Source organism: Dermatophagoides pteronyssinus, unplaced genomic scaffold (assembly GCF_027571235.1).
Source record: "Dermatophagoides pteronyssinus isolate colony J.1.1.1.1 unplaced genomic scaffold, Derpt_VIB-CSIC_2022.12 sq0001, whole genome shotgun sequence".
Lineage (NCBI taxonomy): Eukaryota > Metazoa > Arthropoda > Arachnida > Sarcoptiformes > Pyroglyphidae > Dermatophagoides > Dermatophagoides pteronyssinus.
This window is the reverse complement of record NW_027461525.1, coordinates 2216656-2240008: the sequence shown is the minus strand read 5'-3', so window position 1 is coordinate 2240008 and position 23353 is coordinate 2216656. Positions and strand designations below refer to the sequence as shown.

General features: G+C 27.4%; 5 protein-coding genes across 5 annotated transcripts; 4 read left to right on the top strand and 1 right to left on the bottom strand.

The window, feature by feature from the left end:
• Positions 1-793: 793 nt before the first annotated feature.
• Positions 794-2272, top strand: LOC113793218 (uncharacterized). The gene is made up of 2 exons (XM_027343210.2): positions 794-1512; positions 1799-2272. Exons 1-2 carry the CDS (start codon positions 1506-1508, stop codon positions 2164-2166), a joined length of 375 nt encoding a protein of 124 aa, XP_027199011.1. The 5' UTR covers positions 794-1505; the 3' UTR covers positions 2167-2272.
• A 1049-nt stretch (positions 2273-3321) lies between these two features.
• On the top strand, positions 3322-4311 carry LOC113793563 (uncharacterized). Its single transcript, XM_027343612.2, has 2 exons — positions 3322-3687; positions 3754-4311. Exons 1-2 carry the CDS (start codon positions 3455-3457, stop codon positions 3947-3949), a joined length of 429 nt encoding a protein of 142 aa, XP_027199413.2. The 5' UTR covers positions 3322-3454; the 3' UTR covers positions 3950-4311.
• Positions 4312-4443: 132 nt separating this feature from the next.
• On the top strand, positions 4444-5392 carry LOC113793562 (uncharacterized). Its single transcript, XM_027343610.2, has 2 exons — positions 4444-4666; positions 4728-5392. The coding sequence occupies exons 1-2, from the start codon at positions 4512-4514 to the stop codon at positions 5230-5232; spliced, it is 660 nt and encodes a 219-aa protein (XP_027199411.2). The 5' UTR covers positions 4444-4511; the 3' UTR covers positions 5233-5392.
• Positions 5393-5464: 72 nt separating this feature from the next.
• LOC113793561 (uncharacterized) lies at positions 5465-6532 on the top strand. The gene has a single exon (XM_027343609.2). The coding sequence runs from the start codon at positions 5526-5528 to the stop codon at positions 6459-6461; it is 936 nt and encodes a 311-aa protein (XP_027199410.2). The 5' UTR covers positions 5465-5525; the 3' UTR covers positions 6462-6532.
• Positions 6533-7713: 1181 nt separating this feature from the next.
• LOC113793560 (vesicular glutamate transporter 1-like) lies at positions 7714-21457 on the bottom strand. The gene is made up of 9 exons (XM_027343608.2): positions 19864-21457; positions 13450-13509; positions 13126-13372; positions 10947-11062; positions 10458-10884; positions 10231-10380; positions 9914-10157; positions 9475-9602; positions 7714-9412 (listed from the first exon to the last, which is right to left on the bottom strand). The coding sequence occupies exons 1-9, from the start codon at positions 19938-19940 to the stop codon at positions 8924-8926; spliced, it is 1938 nt and encodes a 645-aa protein (XP_027199409.2). The 5' UTR covers positions 19941-21457; the 3' UTR covers positions 7714-8923.
• Positions 21458-23353: the final 1896 nt, after the last annotated feature.

Below are 23353 nucleotides of genomic sequence, written 5' to 3'. Positions count from 1 at the left end.
TGATGATGATGATGATGATGATAAAAATACCATGATTTAATCATCATTAACAACAACAAAAAAAAGAATATCTGGTTCTGATTGAATTTATTTTCATTTTGTCCATTACCGAAAACATCTTTTCCAATCAATTTAAAAAGAAAAAAAAATTTTCTATTTAATCAATCAATCAATCAATGATTTTTTTTTGGTTGTCTATTTTGAAAGTAAATAATAATCATCTGTGAATCGGTAAATATTCCAGTATTGATTTTTATTTCAAGCTAAATATAACTTATTCGATTTTAACCCAAAATAGATTATTTAAGCCCCCCTCCTCCCAAAAAAAAACTTTGGTCTATAGACAATTAGAGCAACCCAATCTTGTAACAAATGAAAATGAAAATTTTTCCTATCATGTTCTCGGGAATGTTATTAAAACAACCAACCAACAATAACCGTCATTTTTTTTTAATTTTGTGAATAAAATCGTGATTCACAAGTATCAAACAGAAAAACAAAAATGAAGAAGACTTGGTTTCGAAGACTTAATATTATTGATTAAAACAAATTATAGTATAATGATTCGAATGATGATTTTTTTTTCATTTTCATTTTCGATTCCGAAACTAAGTAAAAAGTTCATACAGAAGAAAAAAAAGATTAATGTGAATGTACAAGCGATATAATCAAGTACGGAAGTTAATCATATTTTATCACTTTAAAAAAATCTTCATCAATGGTTAAAAAAAAGAAACTATTTCTGTGTTAATAAATAGAATCAAAACAGGTCGAAATAGCATCGAAATTGAAACTGAAAAAAAATCAATAAATATAGAAGATATTTTTTACGGATTGATAAAAAACAAGATCATCATTATCAATAACTGCCTAATGACGATTAAAAGTTTTTGTTTTCAAATCAATATAATTAATGACGAGGCTTTTAATAAAATAAAACTTTAAAAAAAATAAATCCATTTGTGATTAGCCTGAAACGCAAATTGTCATTTCGTTTTTCGCCAGTCCGGTTTGATTTGGTTTTTGTTGTTTACTACCAAAACAAAACCGATAGCCAAATCTAATGTATTTTAACAGAGTGCTGGTTTTTATCGACAAGATCTCTGTCGCTCTCTCACTGTTTGGGCATATACGAATTTTATCATAATCGAAGATAACAACGTTATCGACAATATAAACAAAACTAAGGTCATTAAATATGATAGAACAAATTTATAGAGTACATGGAACGTGTTCACCTGCACGTAATTTTGTTATCACCACTATTATCGATCTGGTCAATACCAGCTTGTTTTGTTTTTGTTTACAACAATATTCAATTCTAATATCAATATAAAAAGACCAAACAAATGATCGACAATGCAGCCACACAAATCATTCGTATTCGATTATCCTACTTGACGGTTTGATTTGATGAATTCCTTAAATTTTGTCTATTTTGTTTAGTTTGAAAAGAATTTCAATAAAAAAATTTTTCACCATCACATAATAATAGCATCATAATCATGAAAGGTATGTAAATAATGATTTACATACACATTTACAAACACTATGATTAGCATCATCATTTTAAATATATTTCTTAAAAAAAATAAATCCGAAGCTCGGACATTGACGCATCCTATAATTTCAATTCAATTTTTTTTCTAATATACCTGATTGAACCATTTTCTCTTTTGGTTATATTTTCTTTTATTGATTTTATTATCCATACCACAAAAGAGATATATTTTCTACCATAAGCATTTTTACTATTTTTTTCCGTATTATTATTATTATTTGTTTATCCGATATATAGAAATAATCAAATCGAATAAGATGATCATTGGCGTATCGTTGTTTGTTCTGTTGTTAATACCTTCATCAACATTGGCATTCAATTTACCATTCGATTTAGCAATGCCTGATCTGCATAAATTATATAAACCGCTCATCGATTATAATACACATGGTGCATTTAAATTTTTACGCTGTATGGGTCCAAATTTTGCACATCAATGTTCAAAACCAATATTGAATTGTTTACATCATGATGAACCGATCAATTGTATTGAACATTTAGAATGTTGTCTGAATAATAAGGCAACCGTCACTTGTATACATCATCTAAAATCATCAACAATCTATGATAAATTATTTCACGTTCCAATTGTTAAGGATCGATGAATTTTTTTTTCCTATCTCGTTTTCTTCATTAAAAAAAACCCTATACACATTCCATCTAAATATATTGATTTTTTTCCAACCAACATTTTTTGTAGATAAAAATAAAAACCGAAAAATTTTTATTCATTCAAATAGTTGATTATATAATGAAATTCAAATGAAGACGAAAACAAAAATCAGTATTTGTTTTTTTTTCAAATTTAAATATTCATATATTGATATTAGCTTAATATGATGATTATTGTCTGAAGATGACAATAATAAGTATGTTGATTATAAGCAAAAAAAAGAGAAAAAATATTGTAAAATTGCCTCATCATTTTTACCTTAGTCGCATAATGAAATGAAATTATACAAGGCAAGAAATCTTATCCTAATTTCTAATATCGATAGCAATCATCATCATCATCATCTTGATGAGGATTATTTTCATGATGACGATCATCATCAACGACATCGATGATGATGATGATGATGATCAAAATAGCAAAGAAAAAACACAACGCCATTTACCTGTGAAAAGAGATTTTTGTTTTTGTTTTTTTTTCTCTTGTTGTCCATAAAAATCATCAAATAGATGTACTTATTTACCAAAAAAAATGCGTTGGCCTATTATCAATTGTTTATGATTAATAATGAAAATCTCAAATTTACATGACATACATGAACGTTGATTATGATGAATCGTATTGACATGAACACTGTTCGACAGGTATTAGATTAAAATGGCCAAAGCTTTTTTCCTTTTCTTTTTTTTGATGAGATGCACGACTAAATCGCGGTTGATGATTTGAGTTATAGCAAAAAAACAACAACAATATATCTAGATCATCATTCTATGATGATCATCAGCGATGGATCAATGATCGATGATTATATAGGATAAAATATAAAAGATAATGATGATGATGATTGACCGGTTCGAAAATAAAAATCGAAATTCATTGATCTTAAAAATTCCCCGATTAGTTTATTTCCTGATCACTAGATGGAAGACAATTACAAGTTTTCGATTTTGGATTTTTCAAGGATAACAGGCTTTGTGTTTTTTTTCTTTGATAATTTTTTTTTAAAATTTTGTATTTGTCGTTATCGATATCGTTAACATTTATAGCTCAACAGGATTTTCCAAAAATAATTCGTTAATTAGAAAGAAATCATACTATGCAATATCTAACTAAACATTTGGATATTTCATTCATTGAAGAAATGTTTATTCCATCTTCATCTATCAACAACGACAAGAATTGTATTTTGTTTGTTTTTTTCGAAAAATAAAAATCCCACAATGATGATTAAAATTCCTAATCTCGATAAGATTAATTCATCAATAGTCATTTTTTTATTTTTGGTTTCCTCGTTATCGATAACTATGGCACAATCGAATGATTTATTCTCAATGATACGAAATTTTGATCGATATATTCCAGTGTTTGGTTCTTGTGATCGAATTGTTTATGCTGGAGTAGCTAATTGTATGAGCAATTTTGGCCCATCAAGATTTTCGAAAGGAAGCTGCTGGTATGTATTTTATTAGGCTTAATATTTTGATTGTTTTTTTTTGTTTTATCGATTGTCATCGGTTAGTGCTTCTCGAAAATATCGTGCCTGTATACAAGGACTTAAAGATGGTCATAGTTTTGCCGTTGCACGTGATCGTTGTCCACCACGTTCATTATCGATGCCAGTCGTATGGGCTGTATCTGATCGTTTGATCGGTTTGCCATTGAGTTCCTGTCCAAAAAATTCTTGTCGTAATAATAAGCCATCACAACGAGGATAATGTTTGATGCATTATCTTTTCGGAATTCATTTTCAGCAGTTTTCTGATAAAAATCATTGAAATAAATACACTTTGTATTTTATTTACACCTGATTTTCAAATAATAATCAAATCTAATGAAGTTGTTTGCCTAAAGGCGTTTGATTGGATGGATAAACAACCAATTAAGTTTGAATATTAAATTGTCAGAGTTGAAATGACCAATTCGGACAAGCAATGATGAACAAACACACATATATTCGCCTCTTTTTTTTTGATTTAATTTAATTTCATTGATTTATGCAATACAAGTTATTTTTTATTCTTTTTTTCTATATTCAATGTCGATAAATTGAAATAAAACAAAATTGAATGTTTTTTTACGGACGTGACGTATTATAATCATTAATACGAACCACTCCATTACTGACAATGATAGTTGTATTGATGATAATAATGATACTTGTTTTTTCCTAAAGAACTACGCCGTATTTTTCAGATATTCTCGTTATAAACATATACCCCTTTCATGTAATCTTCATTTTAATTTGATTTCTCGACAAGCAAAGTAAACAAAAAAAAAATGGCTAAGATTTTGATGATTTCATTATTTGTGGTTATAGCCACTTCAATTGTTTCCGCTCAACTTGGTATATTAACTTGTGATTCATTAATTTTGAGTGGAATGCGTGATTGTTTAACAAAATTTGCACCAACCAGAGATTCTAATCCATGCTGGTAAATGTATTATCGGAAATTTTTATCAATTATTCATGAAATTTTTCTTTCATATACATAGTGCTTATAGAAAATATCGAGCTTGTAACGCTGGTTTACGCAGTGGTCTAAAAGTAGCCGGTAAACAAGCAGGCTGCACAAATTCATTATTAGCTCAAGCTCATCTAAATTCTCTTTCTGATCGTTTGACCGGTGTTCCATTGAGTAGTTGTAAAGATGCTAAAAAAATATGCCGAAAATCATCATCGAAACCGAAAAGAAAACCCACATCTAAAGTTGCTTCATCGCGGCCATCATTACTTGGTGATTCATCTTCATTTTTGCCATCCGGTAGAGGTGGAAACAGTGGCAATCCATTAGCATTCGTTCAAGATTCGATTTCATCTGCTGTCGATTCATCACGATCATTGTTATCTGGTGGTCTTGGTAATCTTGGTGGTGGTGGTGTTGGCGGTTCACCATTTTCATCATCCAGACGAACACGACCCTCAATATTGGGAAATAGTTCTCCATTGGATTCAGTATTCAGAGGCAGTGGATTACCAATTGGCGGAGGATTATTGTGATCGATTTTATTGCCATCATAATCCGTGACCAAAATTCAAAATAAAAATTTTACAACAAAAAAAAATATATTTAATACATGTTTGATTACATTCGAATTATTTACATTTATCATAATCGATTGATCGATACGAAAATAAATCAAACTTTTTCCCGTTAAAATATTTACATGATATCGATGTTTCATTTGTTTATTGTAATCAAAGAAATTTTAAATAAAAATAAAAGGTAGAGTATATAAAATGGCCAGATATTGATAATCATTAGCAAACATTAACGAATTGTTCAATCAATCATGTTTTTCATACAGTCAATCATATTTTCGGCAATTCTGCTTTCATCGTTCTTTACTGTTTCTATTTCTATTAATAAAAAGAATGATTTAAAATATATTCCACAACATCAACCATTGACATTGATTGGTCAACATGTACCACAATTACCTGCCTGTCCATCAGGTTTGACCTATTCACCAAAATATTATCGTTGTATGCCCAATTATGTGTCGGCACCTGCACATGTACCAGCCGTAGCTGAAATTGAGATTCAACCAACTTTTGTAGCTGCTAGCCATCCGAATCCATATGCAGCAATAGCATCTCCGGAAATACCAGTTTTAGCTACAGTTGAAGTTGAACAAGAATCAGTAGCACCTGAAATCGAGCTGCAATTGCATGAAGATCCTATGACCAGTTTAGCTGAATTACTCAATCTCGTTTTAATTAAATTTGATCGTATTGAAATGAAATTAGATGTAGCTGTGACCGGTGTCAATGCATTAAGTCAAGTAATGGTTCAAGTTTTACCACAATTGGCCCAAACATGTCAAGTTAATGGTGAGGGTGGCTTTGCTTCTTTTTTACCATTTTTTGATAAAATGGATTCCGATCAACAGAATGCAGCAGCTGCTCTTCAATCAATGTTAGATCATAAAATGTTTGAAGCTTTTGATTCAGAAGATTCGCAAGCATCATTTTCTGATAAAATGGATTCGACAAATGATAATGAAAAACAAACGGAAAAAATTGAAAATAAATCAACAGAAAATGAACAAAAGCAACCGGAATCACTCGAAACATCAACGAATGATCAAAAGAAAACCGTTAATCTCAAACAAAATGAGCAATTACGAAAAGAGCAAGAATTATGGCGAAATATTTTGGAAAAAATTCGTCTACAAATCAGCCGTAACAGCGAAAATCTAAAATCTAAAATCGAATCAAAAGACTAAATTTTTATTTGAAAAAAATTACAATTAAAAATTCTATAAATTTGAAATAAATTAAAATTCTTCATTAATAATTTAGATAAATTTTTTTCAATTTTTATTAGAATCATTTTTTTCGCAGAATGATTATTTAGTTAATATAATAACATTCAAAATATTTGTGTGTGTGTGATTTATTTTATGGATTTGATGATGATTGATTGATTGATTGATTGATTGATGGATTCAACGATTGAAAAAACGTTGAAGAAAACTGTAATATGATTTGTTTTGCAAATTCAAAAAGAAAAATTCATTACAATCAAAACAAAATAGAAAAGAATTATTTACATTAGGAACAACAACAATTACAACAATCCAATAATAATTTTAACAGGAAAAAAACTTAAACAAAAAAAAAATATCAATAATAAGAATTAGATCAAAATAAAATTTACAGGAATATTCTATTAGAAAAAAGTTTTTGTTGTTTCATCATGATAAAATAAATACTCACTATACAGATTTTTGATAAATAAAATTCACACACACACACACACGCAAAACAAATTAAATTTTTTGTTTTCAAACAAATTCAAAGAATTGCTTTTTTTCAATAGAATAAATAGTGAAAAAGGTGGAAAAAAATTGAATGATATTATTATTGCTTGTTTGTATGTTGAATGTAATGAATCATGAATCAACTTGAAAACAAAATATCAAACAATATAAGGGTTCAATAATAGAATGATGGTGATGCTTGTTTTCTTTTGTTTGTGTAAGTTTATATCTAATAACAAAAATGATTCAAAAAAAAAGATTGATTGTCCACAAAATTTCTAATCATTATTGAATCATTTTTGTCCAAATGTAATTTATATAGTAACAACATAGTGTTGGCAAGAATAAAGAAAATTCAATTGATGATGATTGTCCATGAAATTCATTATCAAACATAGACAAGTAAATCATTCGAAAGAAAATTGAAAGTAGAAATAAATAAATTTAAGTAACAAACGTTTTACGGACACAAACAAAAAACAATAATAATTGATTGTCCCATTTCAAACAAACTTTCTACCATATCCATACTACATTTAGTGTTCATTTGAACACGCAATCCATTTTATTCCCTTTAAAAAATAAAATAAAACAAAACGAAAAAAAAACTGATAAAATAATCTAAATATATTTTTTTTTGTTGATTGTAATTCATGTTTCGATTCATATATACGAAATGTATGAACGAAATGTTAAATGATTGTTTCATCGCATCTTATTTTTTGTTTGGTATAATTTGTTTGGAAAAATTGGGAATCGATGTGTGTGTGTGTAGGTGTGTGCGGGGGTTCGTTTTGGAAAGAAATTGGGATATTTTCTTTTGAATTGATAATTTGTGTGAATATACTCAAACACAGTTGACAACTAAAATCAACTAAATAATTATTGCTCCATAATTATTTTTGTGATAATGATGATGAAGAAGAGAGAAAAAAAAATATATTTTTTCAATAATAATAACAAACAAACACACAAACAAACAATAACAATTTCATGATTTTAGCATTATCTACAACGAATAAGTGAATAAAAGGCTTATGTTCCATTGATAAACGGATTAATCGAATTATGAATTGAATGAATTACATTAAATGATGATATTGTAATAAATAAAAATCATTTTGTTTTGTTTTATTTTTGAGCTGATCATCATCATTATTCTTGTTAATTTAATCGATCAAATAGTGACAATCAAGAGAAAAAGAAAGAAAAAAAAATGAAACCAGTGTTTTATCTGAATAAGGGTGTTATTTAACTTTATCGTGTAATGTGTAATCTTTGAAAAAAAATGATAGCATCATTCTTTTTTTTTGTCAATTTTTATGTTGATTGATTATGTTAATCCTAAAGAAAATTTTACATTTTGTATACACAAATCCTAGATGATGATATTGATGATTATGATAATTTTTTTGTTTTGTTTTAAATAGAAAAAACGACTAAGGGCGTGTGTCCTTGTTTGTGTGTGAGTGTGTTGCGTTCATTTTTTAATGAAATTATGATAATATTTTTTTATCTATTTTTTGTTATGACGATTCGAAAATGATTTTTGTTTTAAGGGTCGTTTTATGGATTCCATTGAAATGATGTTATTTGTTTAAACCAAATCCAAAATACAATTGAATGAAATTGATTTGGTTTTTCATTTTCAACTATGTATTATTTTCTCTAAAGGCAGCCGATATTTATTAATTTAATGTATGAGAATCAAATTGATATAAGATTGTCGTTGAATGATGAATACAATATCTACAAATGTTGATGTGTAAATTCTGAAATATTGATAATCTGATTAGTTATGAATCATTTTTTTCGGACAAAGCCAATTTCACAAATACAGATGAAAACACAAGCAAACACACACACACACAAACAAACACAAATTCACACTAATAATCTATATATATGATTTGATGATTAGGCTATCAATATCCTGATCCAGGTTGTACATATTGAGCACGAGTCTCATAAAATGTTGCTTGATTATTATTATCCATCGTTCCATAATTGGATGTGTTTGTTGTTGTTGTTGCTTGAAAGTTATTATTATTTGATTGATCCCAAGCTTGATTTGGATCATAATTAGGTGCTGTTGCTGTACCGAATGGATTTGTATTACTACTATTAATAGGAGCAGCTCCAGTACTATTATCCCAGTTTGGATATGTTGATTGATTTGTTGAATCATCCCAACCTGCTGGTTGTTGTTGATTTATATCACCTTGATAAATACAATCATAAGCAGGTGGATGTGTTCCTGGTGGTAGCTGTGTTTCTTCTAATTGTAATGGATCATCTTTTGAAGGTTCAGACCATGGCTGTAATTCACCAGAAGCATAAATTCCATAGAAAATAACGCCACCTAAATGAATTACACCGGCTAAAATGAAAACATCTTGCCATTCGGTATGTGTCTGTAATAAAGTTTATAAATATAAATTGAATCAATTATTCATAATTAGATTCAATAAGTTACCTTTTCTTTGGTCATCAAATTGACTACGATTGGACACAGCATACCAGCTAATGTACCGAAACCATTAGAAATTCCCATCAAAATGGAAGCATATCTTGGAGCAATATCCAAATGATTAACATTGAATCCTATGACAATTTAATACAGGTTATTTTATTTCAAATTTATTTAATCATCATTTGTTTGTCAAAAAAAAATCACAGTAAAAATTGGCAAACTAAATTATGTAATTGAAAATAAGTTCTTTTTTTCAATTCTGACACTAGGTCAAAGGTCATTGACAAAAGTGATTGTCGACACAATGACACAAGTCGAAAGAAATAGGCACTTTTGACTAGATATTCAAAATGTTGACCATTTGGTGGAAAACAAAAAGAAAAAATTGTTGGTTTTATTTCAGATCAATTTTTATGAGAATTGGTAATATGAAATTACTTACCAGAAATGGCGAAACCGGAAAATCCAACAGCCAATGTAAGACATACGATTGCGATTGTAGTGTTATCGGTACTACCGACAAGAATGAGAAAAAACGCCTCCATACCAAAGCCACCACAATTGAATGCCTTACGTACGTTTGTAGTCGTTAGTTTTCCAGATCGACGAAGATAATCTGCAAGATGACCACCGAATGGTACAACAAATGTCATGCAAAGATGTGGTAATGCACCCAAAAGTCCAGACTATATAAGAATTTAATCAATTCACAATATTATCATTATGGTTGACATTTGACATTTGAGATCGAATACAAACTTTTTCGACATTAAAATTGAATACTTCTTTAAAATACATTGGTTGCGAAATTAACAATAGATAGAATGTCCATGAACGGCAGAAATTGGCAACAATGATTGCATATACGGGCTTCGACTTAAATATCTCAATCCAGGGTGTTGAATAAAGCTATAAGTTAACAATGAAACAGAAAGTTTTACCAGATTAATTATCAATGTAAACAAAAATAACAAAAAAAAACTTACGGTTGGTGGTTTACATGTGACAAGACCAAGACTATTTTCAATATATACCAATTCTTCACGAGAAATAGTTGGATGTTTGGACGGTCGTTCAAATGATAACCATAACCATACTACATACCAACCAATGCCTAACATTCCATAAAAATAGAAACAAGTTTCCCAGCCGAGATGTTCAGTTAGAAAACCGGACATTGGTAGACCAACAACAGCGCCTGCATAAGAACCACAAAATGCTAATGTTGCAAGACGTGATCTTTCCATTGGTGGTGCCCAATGTCTCCATATACCATGACAAGCTGGATATGTAACACCTTCAACTAGACCTTGTAGAATACGGACAAACATTACATAACCTGGATGCATTTTGGCCGCACTAGGTAATAACATGTTAAGAAATGCTGACATTGCAATAGCAGTACCAAACACTCTGTATACGATGATAATTTAACAATGCATCTGTTTCAATATTAATAGTTTAATATATCATACCTGTTGGCTGGATATCTAGCGGCAAGAAAACCGCCCGGTATTTGAGTGACAATATAACCCCAGAAAAATGATGAATCAACAACACCGATTGTTTCGGGAGTCCAATCGAATTCTTGCTATTTAAATCGATGATTAAAATCAAAATTAGTTTGAAAAATATTGGTCAAATCTAATATTAAAGAATAAAGTTCATTTTTTGTTTGTATAATTTAATCTTGTTATGATCAATAATTTACTCATAGCAAATAGCAACAATAACAACAACAAAAGAAAGAAAGAAAAAATCAATTTTTCGTGCCTAGATGAGAATATGTTTAATTTTGTTTTTTTTTCGTTCATAAATTCTATTTATTTTATTGTCCTTTTGAATGTTGAAATTAAAATTCCAAATGTGTTTCGTGATGTGCGTGCTTATGTCAAAGTTTGGTTGGTTAGCTGTCTTTATCGTTAAGTCATCATTGTTGATGTTATTTTACATTACATAGTATCATTTTTTTTGATGAAATACAATATTAATCAATCATAATATCTGTCCGTTTCATTACAAATAAATGAAACAAAAAATTTAAAAGAATTTGTTACACAAATTGCCTATAGCGATGTAACAATTCTTATTTTTTTTTCATTAAATTTTGTCAAAAAAATTCCTTCCTCATATATGCTATGCATCATCGATTTTCTACAGAAGCTTTTATATGGTGATAATAATAATAATGTCTATAACTGAAATATAGTTTGATTTAATATTTTTTTTATGCAAGATATGATGTGTTGAATTGAATTGAATTGAATTGAATTGAATGGATTCCAACATACAAAAAGTAATATAAAAAAATCATTACAATTTGAGTTTGTTGAAGCTTGAATTCCGAATTCATTTTATGAATGATTCTGACAATGATGATGATGTTAGTGCAATAGTCACATATGAATAAATACAAACAATCTTTACAAACACAATTCTAATGATTATTGTTACTATTGGAAAAAAATTGGAATTGCCAAAATAAATAGAAAAAAAATTTGACAGAATTGATAATGGGAAAAAAATTGTATGATTCATTGACAGAATATGTATGGAAAAAAACTAGTTTATCATAAACACTGACAACACTGAAAGTCACGAACTACCGACAGAATCCATTTCTTATACATCACAGTATTTATGGGATAAAAAATATTTCAACAGCTTTTTGGTTACGGCTTTCATCATTTTCAATTTTATTTTTTAGACAATAAAATTACTGATTGAATAAAACAAGCTAAGTTTGAACAACAAAAATTACAAAAAACAGTTCGTTTAAAATCTCAAAGTATTGGTTATGTTTAGTGTAATTTTGTTTTTGGCACATTTTATCTATTTAGTATTCATTTATATCAATACTAATATTAATGTTTCAATTCAAAAAGTGGAATTTTTGTTTTCTTGTTGGTTGTTGTTGCAATATTTGTGATGGAAATAAAATTTCCAATGGGAATTTTCCAATGGCCCAGTATACACAGAATAGACCAACAACACCAAGTCGATTGATGACGATGTGATGTCAATAATGAGCAGAAATTTTTATTTTTCTTTCCGTTTGTTTTTTTGTTTTTTTTCTGCATTATGGTCTAAATTGCCATGTATGAATGTTTTTTTTTCATTCACTATATTTTGCTTGATGGAAAAATGTGAATTTTCTTCATATGATAGTAGATGTAATATAATGAAAATCATTCAGTTAATACTAACAAAAAAAAAGACTGTTTTCTAAGATATAAACAGGATAGTGTACATTGGCAGCGAAAAAAAACAACAGACCCGAATTAGTAGAAAAAAAATTATATTAGAAAAATCAGGAAATTCAAATGTTTGCTAACAAGAAATAAATTAAGTGCTACTTTGTTCATTTGAAAATGAAGTGAGTTGTTGTTTTCCTGTTTTTTTTTATTCTCAAAGATTTTTTTTCCTGTCAGATAGTTTCTGTTTTTTTTGTTTATAAATGAGAATAGAAAAAAAATCAGTTTATCATAATTCAATTCACAATGATGATCGTGATGAGTGAAAAAAGACAATAAATGGGAAAAAAGTTTGCTTCACTGCCATAATTTGCTATGAGATATTTATTGATGTTATAATTTCAAAAAGTATTGTTTGTTTGTAAGTAAATATTCTTTAATAAAAAAATTAAATACTTACAACACCAGTCTTATTACTAATCATTTCAACAATAGCAACACCCATATTACAACGTATACCAAAACTAATCAAAAAACCAACTGAGCTCAATAGTGCTATTGTATAACGTTTAGATAAATCAGGAAAACATGGACAATTTGGTTCAAGAAATTTTTCCCATCTTTCACCACGTCCTTTAAACATTTTATGATTTGGATCATCATATGGTTGTTGATTGTTGACATCTCGTTCATTTTCTCCCAATTTGCTATTTAATATTACAAAAAAAAATGATACTCATTAACATTATTATAAATTGAAATAATAGCAAATAATAAAACCAACCTAATGAGATCCGGAGCATCACCACGTGTATGTCTTATATCATCATCGTCGAACATACGTCTGAATAATATAGGAGAAAAAAAAAGAAAAAAGAATAATAAGAAAAAATTGTTTATCTTTTCAATTATGATTTTAACTTCATTAGTTATTTGTTCAATTCTTATCACATATGAAAATATTTTCAATGTTGATACTGTACTATAATTATCAATAATTCAATGAACAAATATTTGGAAAAATATCCATGTTTAAGTTATCATTAATGGAATAAGAATTTATAATTTATTAATTAAACAATGGAAAAAATGAAACAAAATATAATGAAAAACAATGAAAATTCATAAATTTTTTTTCATGCAAATTTGCCTGAATTTAAAAAGTAACGGAAAGAAAAATCTCAGCTCGAAAGATTTTTTTTTTCTATATTTTTCCCAGTTTCATATCTTCTATATGCGTGTTTGTGTGTGAAAAACAAGAAATCTTATTTCTTTTCTTTCAAAGTTATCTGTGTAAACCAAGAGAAAAAACTTTTTTTTCCATGAATATCGATTTATTTACCGATCGATCGAATTAAAGAAGATGGAAGGGGATCGGTATACATACATGAAGAATATGAATAAAAAAAAATCGAATGAAATAAATTTATCTTAACTGGAAAGTAGGAAAAAAATAAGAACCCTCACAATAATTTAAGCAATTTTAGCCGCCTGCTGCTGCTACTCGATTTGATCGATATCGATTGAAAACTTTGGTATGGGTGAATGAAAAAAAGACAAAGAGAGAGAGAAAAGGTTATACAAATATACATGTATTTATTGAAATTAATAACGGGTATCATTCCATTTTCATTTAATTCGCAGAATAATTCTCATTTCGAAATAATTGTTATTGCAAGAGCAAAAATGGAATAGTTTTCAATTGTAGAGAATGAAATTCATTGAATGAAAAATAATTATCAAAAGAGAAGATGTAGCGAAAACAAATGAAATTTCGTTCCTGGATTATTTTTTTGTTTTCCACATTATGAAGTGATAACAAGCTAGAAATTAACAGACGTGAAAATAATTTATCAAGAATAAAAATAAAATGAAAAAGAAAAGTTTCATTAATTGCTTTGGCAATAAAGTTTTAAGAGAATTTTGTTGTTGTTGTTTTCTCTTGACAACAATTTTTTTCCATAATTGAGAAATAGAAAAAACTTTTTTTTTGGAATCATTGATTGAGACATTGATGATGATATTATTAGTATTCAAAAAAAAAGTTTAAAATTAATGGAATGCAAACTGACAAAAAAAAATCGATTCTCTAATATAAATCATTTGACCAGAAATCATTAATTTGAATTCAATATGATAATGAAGAATTTCTATTTAACAAGTAAGTTTTCAATTGTGTGTGTGTTTGAATCAATCATTTTTTCTACTTCTTTTGACTTTCGATTATATATTGGTATTCAACGATGATTTGCAAATTGTTCAATTGAAAATTCTGATTTATTTTTTCTTTTTCAATTATTTTTCTTATACAACATATATAAAATGCAAACTTTAATTCCTTTTAGATAGAGATAACATGTTCATAATGATGATGAAGAATGATTGGGAAAAAAAAGTAATTTAAAAAATAAGAGAGGATTTACAAAGCTCTTATCCTTCGATGTGTATGTATAGGTTCAAGTGGACGGCTCAAGATTTTTTTTTGTTATACTTCATTTTCAACTATAAGGTACAATGAAAATATCTGAATTGAAATCATTATGGAACAAAAGAAAGAAAAAAAAAGATGAATCGTTCATATGATGAGTGTGTCTTGTATAATTGTCAAACATTTTTATAATGTGTAATTTGAAGGAGAAAAAAAAGAAGAAAGTACTAAGCAAAGAAAAAAATGATTGAATAAAGATAAGATCAAAAAAAAATACAAACAAAACAAAATAATGGCTAACACACACTGGATTCGGCTGATAGCCACTTGAAGATTTATTCGAATGCGAATTGATTTATAAATATATTTTTTGGTTTAAACATAGCAATGTTATTGAAAATAAAGAATAAATGGAATAATTGATAGATTTTTTTCCCTTCTTAAATTTCAATCATTAAAAGTCTATTTGCTGTTTGTTATTTATCGACTTACGAATGTAAGTTACGATTGATTCGAATCGCGAAAAAAATATATTTTTATTATAGAAATTCTTATTCGCTCACACGATTTATTTTTTTGAACACAATTCTATGGCTATATGATCAAAAATGATAATCTAATTGACAAACAAATGATAGTCATTAAAAAAAACAACAACAACATCATTTTTGAACATTTAATTTCATTCGACAAACGTGTATGTGTTTAAAACAAAAGCAACAAAAAATTTTGTTATGAATTCTATATTCTTTCCATTATAGTTTGTTTTTTATTGTTGTTGTTGTTGTTGTTGTTTAGAATTTAACAATAATAAAAAAGCTATTCAATAATTTATTTAAACAGAAGCTATAAAAGTTATAATTTTTGTTTTTTGTTTTCAAAGTTAAAAATATAAAGGGCATTAAAATGGCAATTCATTTCATTTTAAGTAATTTCATATTTTCAATCATAATCATCCATTTTTTATTTTCTTAATTTATTTACTTGACAATGATTTTTTTTTATCAGACAAAAATTTGGCGCATCGTTATCTGGGTTAATGATGATCATTCTATTACATAAGTATCAGATGATGTTGTTTTTTTCTATCAAGTTATCGCACAGGAAAGAGGAAAGAAAAACACATATGATAAAATGAAAACCTTATTATAAAATGAGAAATTTTTTTTTCCAAGAAAATTGAAGTAAATATATTGAAGAAAAGAAAGATCAAACCATCAATCAGAAAATGAATGAAATATTCGTGATGATGATCTTCGTTAATGTTTATTGTTATCGAAAATATTGAGCTCGTTAAGAAAAATTGTCGGAATTGGAAATTCTGGTTATTTTTTTTTTTTTTTTAAGAAGACCCAAAAATACACTCTCTATCTAACAACGAAATTACCAATAATCAGAAAAAACTTGCTTGTTTTTTTTTCTTGATTATAACAAGAAAAAAATACTTGAATCAACTTGCCAGCAGCCTTATGATTTTTTATTGAATGGTTTCTTGTTCTTGGAAAATTCTCTGCTTTCATATATCTATTGGTATGCATTCTGTTGTTTGGTTATTTTTTTCTGTATTTGTTTCCAAATGTATGATGATGATGATGATATATAACGTAAAGTTGTTTTCATCATCATCATCATCACGATGTTCCATGATGATGATGATGAAGCCTCAAATGTAATGGCCTTGCCTATTAGGCATCATCTATTGTTGATTGGTGTTATATTTTTCTATTTTTTTTTCTATTTGACAATCAATCCAGTTTTGCTGACATGTACAGAAACATACACACAACGGAAAAATATTTTTTTATTACGAAGTTGACGAAAATAGCAAAGAATCAATCATTCTTTTAGATATAAAGAATGACCAGAGAGAAAAAACAAGTTTTTATCAAACTTTAATTTGAAAAAAAGTCAAAAAAAAAATGTAAACTATTTTCTCTTCTTTTTTTTGACACTACATTTAATTTGATTCGTTTGATTAGCGTAATGGGTTTCAATCTGGATTGTATGTTTAGTATTTTTGTTTTGTTTGTAATACGAATTTGGTTGTTTTTCGTTTTTTTTTGAAAATTCAATCAAAATAAAAATCCTTATAGCCTTAGGTTGTGCATTTGAAAAAAAGGCTATTTTGATTGAAATCTTGTGTTGCAAACACAATGAGTTTTTTCATTTCTCTCTTTCTCTCACTCGGATGTTCAATTTTTGTCGTTTTGTTGTTTTGTTTTGGTTGTTATATTAATCATTCACCATTAACATGGTGCATCTTTAAACAATTTTCAATATAACAATAGAATTCTTTATTTAAAATCAAATGGTGAACAAAAAAAAATATAAATATAAAAGCAGAAAACAACATTTTTATATTATTTGTTAGTAATTGTCGCCTATGGGCTCAGTTATATCATCATCATCATCATGTTTTATGATGACAATCTTTTCACAATCATTGAAATTTTCTATTTTTATTTTTATTCTTTGTTTTCTTTTTCTTTTTTCAATCATTTTCTTTTCTATTTTTGATTTTGCAAAATCAAACAAAAAAAAACAACATGTTGTTTTTTAATCAAAACATAACATGTATGACAAAATTCTATGGAATTTTTTAGACATTTTTTGTTTGTTTGTTTATCATTATTATCTGTAGAAAAAAAATTCATTCATTTTCAATTATGAAAGAAAAAAATAAACATTTCCCATTAATTTATAACCATTCCTATTCTCATTCCCATTTACATTCTCATTTCATCATTATCATCGCTTATAGATTTAATTAATCCTTTTCCATTTATTATTATTATTGTCGAATCCGGAAAATAAATTTCTATAAATTCTAATTAAAATTGATTAGTGTCTTTAATTTTACCGCAGCCGCCACCATCATTATGAAATAAATAAAAAAATAAATCTTTTATTGCTATTAAATCAACAAGATTTTTTTTCACTTTTTTTCAAATTTATAGATGATGGGAAAAAACGTTAAATTTTCAGACATGGTATTTTGAGAAAAAAAAATGAGCAAAAAAAGAGATAATTCCTTAAGCAGATTTAGATTTTATTTTTTTCTTTACATTTCTTTTTATTTGGAAAGAATCCTCGCGGTTTTTTTTGGGTGCACCAGTTTTTTTTAATGTAAAATATAAAACAAATATCAAAATTTTCCACAATTTTTGCTTCTTTATATTCGCTATTTGAACATTTTGATATTTTTTGAATATTCAAACTTTCGATTATTATTAATATTATCATATTTTTTCCCTCCACTACAATGGGAATTTTCAAATACACATCATTTCTGATTTTTTTTTATTTCTTTCAAAACTGTTCCTTTTATTAGCATTTTCTCTTGTTTATAATGGCTGATCCAAAATAGAATGACATTTTATTCGAAAAGAATGTGTATATATTGACAACAGAAAAAAAGTTCCCGAATAACGATTCCATTAAAATAAAGAATGAATGAATTTCATTTTCTATATCTATATTGGAATCCAAAATGGAAATGAAAATGAAATGCTCAGGCAAGCATAGGATATATAATAATAATGATAATAATAAATTTAATTACCAATTACTAATCATATCAATTCTATCATCATCATCATCATCATCATTCCATTTCGGTTGTTCTATATTTTTACACTCATAGATATGGAATTCAATGAAAGAGAGAAAACAAAAATTAAGATGGGAAGAGAGAGAGAGAGAGAAAGGAAATCATTTTATATACGATTATTAATATCATTACCGAACTATACCCAAAAAAATTTTCCGCACTTTCTCCCACTCTCTCTCTTTTTCAATACAAGATAAAATTATATTAATTATGGATTGCGTTGTAGACAAATCCAAAAAAAATAAAGATATTGAATATTGGAAATTATATCCAATATTAAAAAAAATTCCTAATAATTTATATTTTATTTTCTACAAATTTCATTTCCATTTCGGAATTGAAAATAATCATTACTTCAACGAGAGAAAAAAAAACAGACCTCTACCCAAAATGCATTAAATAATTTTTTTTTCTTCACTATTCTATAGTTTGGACTGATATTGTTGTTGTTGTTGTTATTTATTATCTGATATAATGGACTACTATGGAAAAATCGGAAAGGGTTTTACCAGAAAACCAGATTTTTTTTTCTTGTTACATATAACAGATTCTAATTTTGCTACGTAAAAAAAATCAAATGTTGAAAATAAAATTACATCATCAACATCATGATAGCCAGAAAAAAAATATACATGACTGAATTATTCATGAAATTTGATGTTTTTTACATTCGCCTACACTGTTTGTGTGTGTGTTAGTCTATGTACTCTTAGAAACAAGCTAAAATTCTGTTTTGATATTCTGCTTCTGGAACAAGTTTTGCATACAATGAATGAAACAAAAACAAAACAAAACAAAAAAAAACAGAATAAAAATAAACTGAATGCAGCTGGAACACAAGTTGGTGTGTGGGCGCAATTTGTTTGCGTGTATATGACTCGTTTTTTTGTTGTTGTTGTTGAAAAATATAGATCAAAAATCGAACCATAAAAAATGATAATAATATTGATGATAAATTAAGGTGTATAACGGTGGCAGCAATTTTTTTTATTATATTTAGTCATCGATATCATCAACATAATAATGATGATAATGATTAAATAAAATCCATATGCATTATACTCAGGTGTTAAAATTATAATTTTGTTTGTAGCTAAAAAAAAATTTAATGTTCCGGAGGAGTTCCGGAGATTTTTCTGTTTTGTTTTTATTTTACTCACTCGGCTTTGTCACGGGTACGAAAACGCGATATCGTTTGCCGTGCAACGGCATATGCATTTTCAAAATCGACCGGCATTTTTTTTTGTTTTGATTATGATGATGATGATGATGATAATGTTGAGAATTATGGAAGAAGAAAAATGTCGATTTGTCAGCGACGTATTATTGACTAAGAAAATAATTAAACAACAACATTGAAGGGAAAAACAAACAGAATTTTTTTTTCACACGCACACAAAATTAAAAAAAGAATCAAACACTACATAATGATGAATAGTGTAAAGATTTTTTTATGATGGAAATGAATGATGAAGATTATGCTAGATTGATAGAGTATTTTTTTTGCGAAAAATTCAAATTAAGAGAATTTTAATGGGCAAAAAAACTTTTTTTCGTAAAAGTTTTCATCAACTATCACCATTTGATGAGAGACCGAATAAACCGATGTGCCGATATATGATGATTTAAATATTGATTCGATTATAACAGAAATATAATGGAAAAAATTATGATGATTAAAGAATTTTTATTTTGTTTTGCTTTTTTTTTCATTTGACATTTAGGAAATTTTGAAATCACAAATTGAAATTTAGGGCTAATTAATGAACCAAGGTTTTCGATTTGGTATGATAGGTATGATTTTCGATTGTGGTTAACGGATGTTTTATATATGATATTTTTTTTCTTTTGAACCAAAATAGTGATCAGATCACAACATTACATCGACAACAACAATATAAAAAGGCACTGCTAAAATGATGATGATGATGATTTGATTGTTAACTTGGTAATTTGGTTGAATGTTGAATTTGTTTTATTTGAAACAGAACAGAAATTTTTTGTCATTTAATTATTGATGAAATGCGCGGCAGTTATATCAGATGATGATAACATTGATGTAATGATTATTGTGATGATGATGATGATGATGATTGTAACAAGAAATTCTTTAAACTTAAAAAATGATTATAAATGATGTGTGTGTGTGATCTGAATCACAATCAGAAATATGGATTAGAATTTAAAAATTAATGAAATTTTTTCTCTATTTTTTTTTGGTTCATTAATTTGGTTCAATGTTTTTTTATCGATACTCTAAAGGAAATGAAAAAAAGTCAAAATTTTTCACAATAAACCATGGGAAAGTCCTTGAATATGAAAACATTGAAGAATTGACTTTTTAACATTTATTCACTATATACGAGATATGAGATAAAATCAAAGTGACATGAAACAAAACAAATTTGATCAAACATTCTGTAAACATATAAACAAAACAACTGATTTTTGATCATTGAAAAAACAAAAATCTTCTTTAAATGTCAAATGACAGAAGATATTAATATCAGTGAAAGGCTGATCGACCTAAAAAATACATTTAAAAAACAACAGCATATAAATACCGATTGACTAACCCAATCGACCGACCGACCGATCAACCAAACATTGCGGGATTGAATGTGAATTTCTGGAATAAAACTGAATGAACCATTTCAGTCAGTCGAGAATTAAATGTCGAAATGAGATTGGGATGAGTGAAAGAAAGAAAGAGAGTTGTGAAAAGCAAAATGAAACTGCGTCGCGCGCGGGCAACACTATGGCCTAATGGCGCCCGACAAGTAGGATCCATACTCGTTCTTTCATTATTCACTCTATGGCACATTTTTCACAAGACTGAAAATATCGTATCGTTAATACCCGCATGTCTGTATATTTGTTTGGTTTGGTTTTTTTTAGGTTTTTAGGTTTGGGTTTTCTGGTCTTTTTTTTTCCTTTTTTTTCGTATTTTTGGAACCAAGTTTGCCAAAGGAAGTTTGTTCATTTGTTTCTAACATTTATACTCTGCCAAAAAAAAAAAAAAATAAAAACAAAAAATTCTATCTCTTTTTCCTTTATGATGTGTGCGTGTTTGTTTCATTACAGTTACTTGCACTACCACCACGGCCACCCTTCATCATCATCACTTTGTTTTATTTTCATTCATTCATGACGATGACGACAACTATGGCTATTGCGAGACAATGATTGTATAATAATAATAAAAATAAAAAATAAAAAATAAAAAACAAAACACACACACAAACTCTTGACAACGACAAACATTCAACAAAAAAAAAAAAGATTGGAAATAGAAAAAATATTCATCGTATTCAAGAATTATTATTATTAGTTTTTTTTCACTTTACAATTTACATTCCAATTCAATTCGATTCTACGCTTTTTTTTCCTTCTTAGTTTTTCTGTATGTAACAAATTATTCATGATGATGATACAAATGAAAAAATTAGAATTTCATAACATTGTTCAAATATGAAAGAATTTGGACAAGCTATTCAAACAATTCAACAATAAAAACAAATGATTGATTTGCAAAAAATATCTATTTTTATAGTTTTTTATTTGCTTCATTGAATTTTTATAATCATTTTTGTTGTTGTTTGTTTGTTTAATTTCTTGATCTTTTTAAAATATAAATTTTTAAATTATGTGAATGATTTTTTTCTAAAAGAAATATACAAAAAAAATATCTAAAAATATTGAAGAAAAATTTTGCGGTTTGCCAATGTTAACTTGAGAATCGAATCGTGATACGAAGATGAATTCATAAATTTATTTTTTTTCGTCATTCAATATTAATTTTTTATAAATATTTAGTTTCAAAAAATATAAATTTGACATTTAAGATGTTTATATCCGGAAAAAAAGTTTAAATATTTAATAATAATAATGAATGAATCACATAGTGACTTGTCGATGTTTATTATTGTGTGATGAAATTTTGTTTCTGTTGCTTTTTGTTTATTAGGAAAAGAAAGGGGCAAAAAAAATAAAACGAAAAATGGTTTTATGAAACTTTCATTCGAAAAAAATGGTTTTATCCATTCGCATCAGTTTTTAATATCAAATACTATCTATATTTCAGTCAATCAGTCAGTCAGTCAGTCAGTAAGTCAGTCACTAGAATATTTTGTTCAGATTCTTGATTCTTCTCTTTATATTCATTTAACCAAAAATAAGTGCAGACCGAATAATCTGGGTTTTTCAATTCTTCTTTAGAATCAACATTCAGATGCTGCTACTTTTCTGATTTTTCCCTTTTTTACCCCATTTGATTCAATCACAATTCTGTAATGGTTATGTTCTGTGTCAGTGATGATGATAACAATATCAGATAAAAAAAAGAAAGATGAAATCATGATTGTGAATGAAAGTTTTATTTTTTTCTCTTTTCTTTCTTCATTGTTGTTGTTGTTGTTGTTTTTCCTTTTCAACAAAAACAACAATGGAAAATAATATATATTATTCTTGAATGAATTTGGAAAAAATATTTATTTTTCAACTTTTCAACTTGCTTCATTCAACTATTGTGTGTTGAGATGATAGAAGCCTAAAAGACAAAAGAAGAAAGCAAGAGAGAGAGAGAGAGAGAGAGAGAGAGAGGGTTTATTTGGTAGAAATTCTATACTATTCTATATTTTTGGTTGAAAC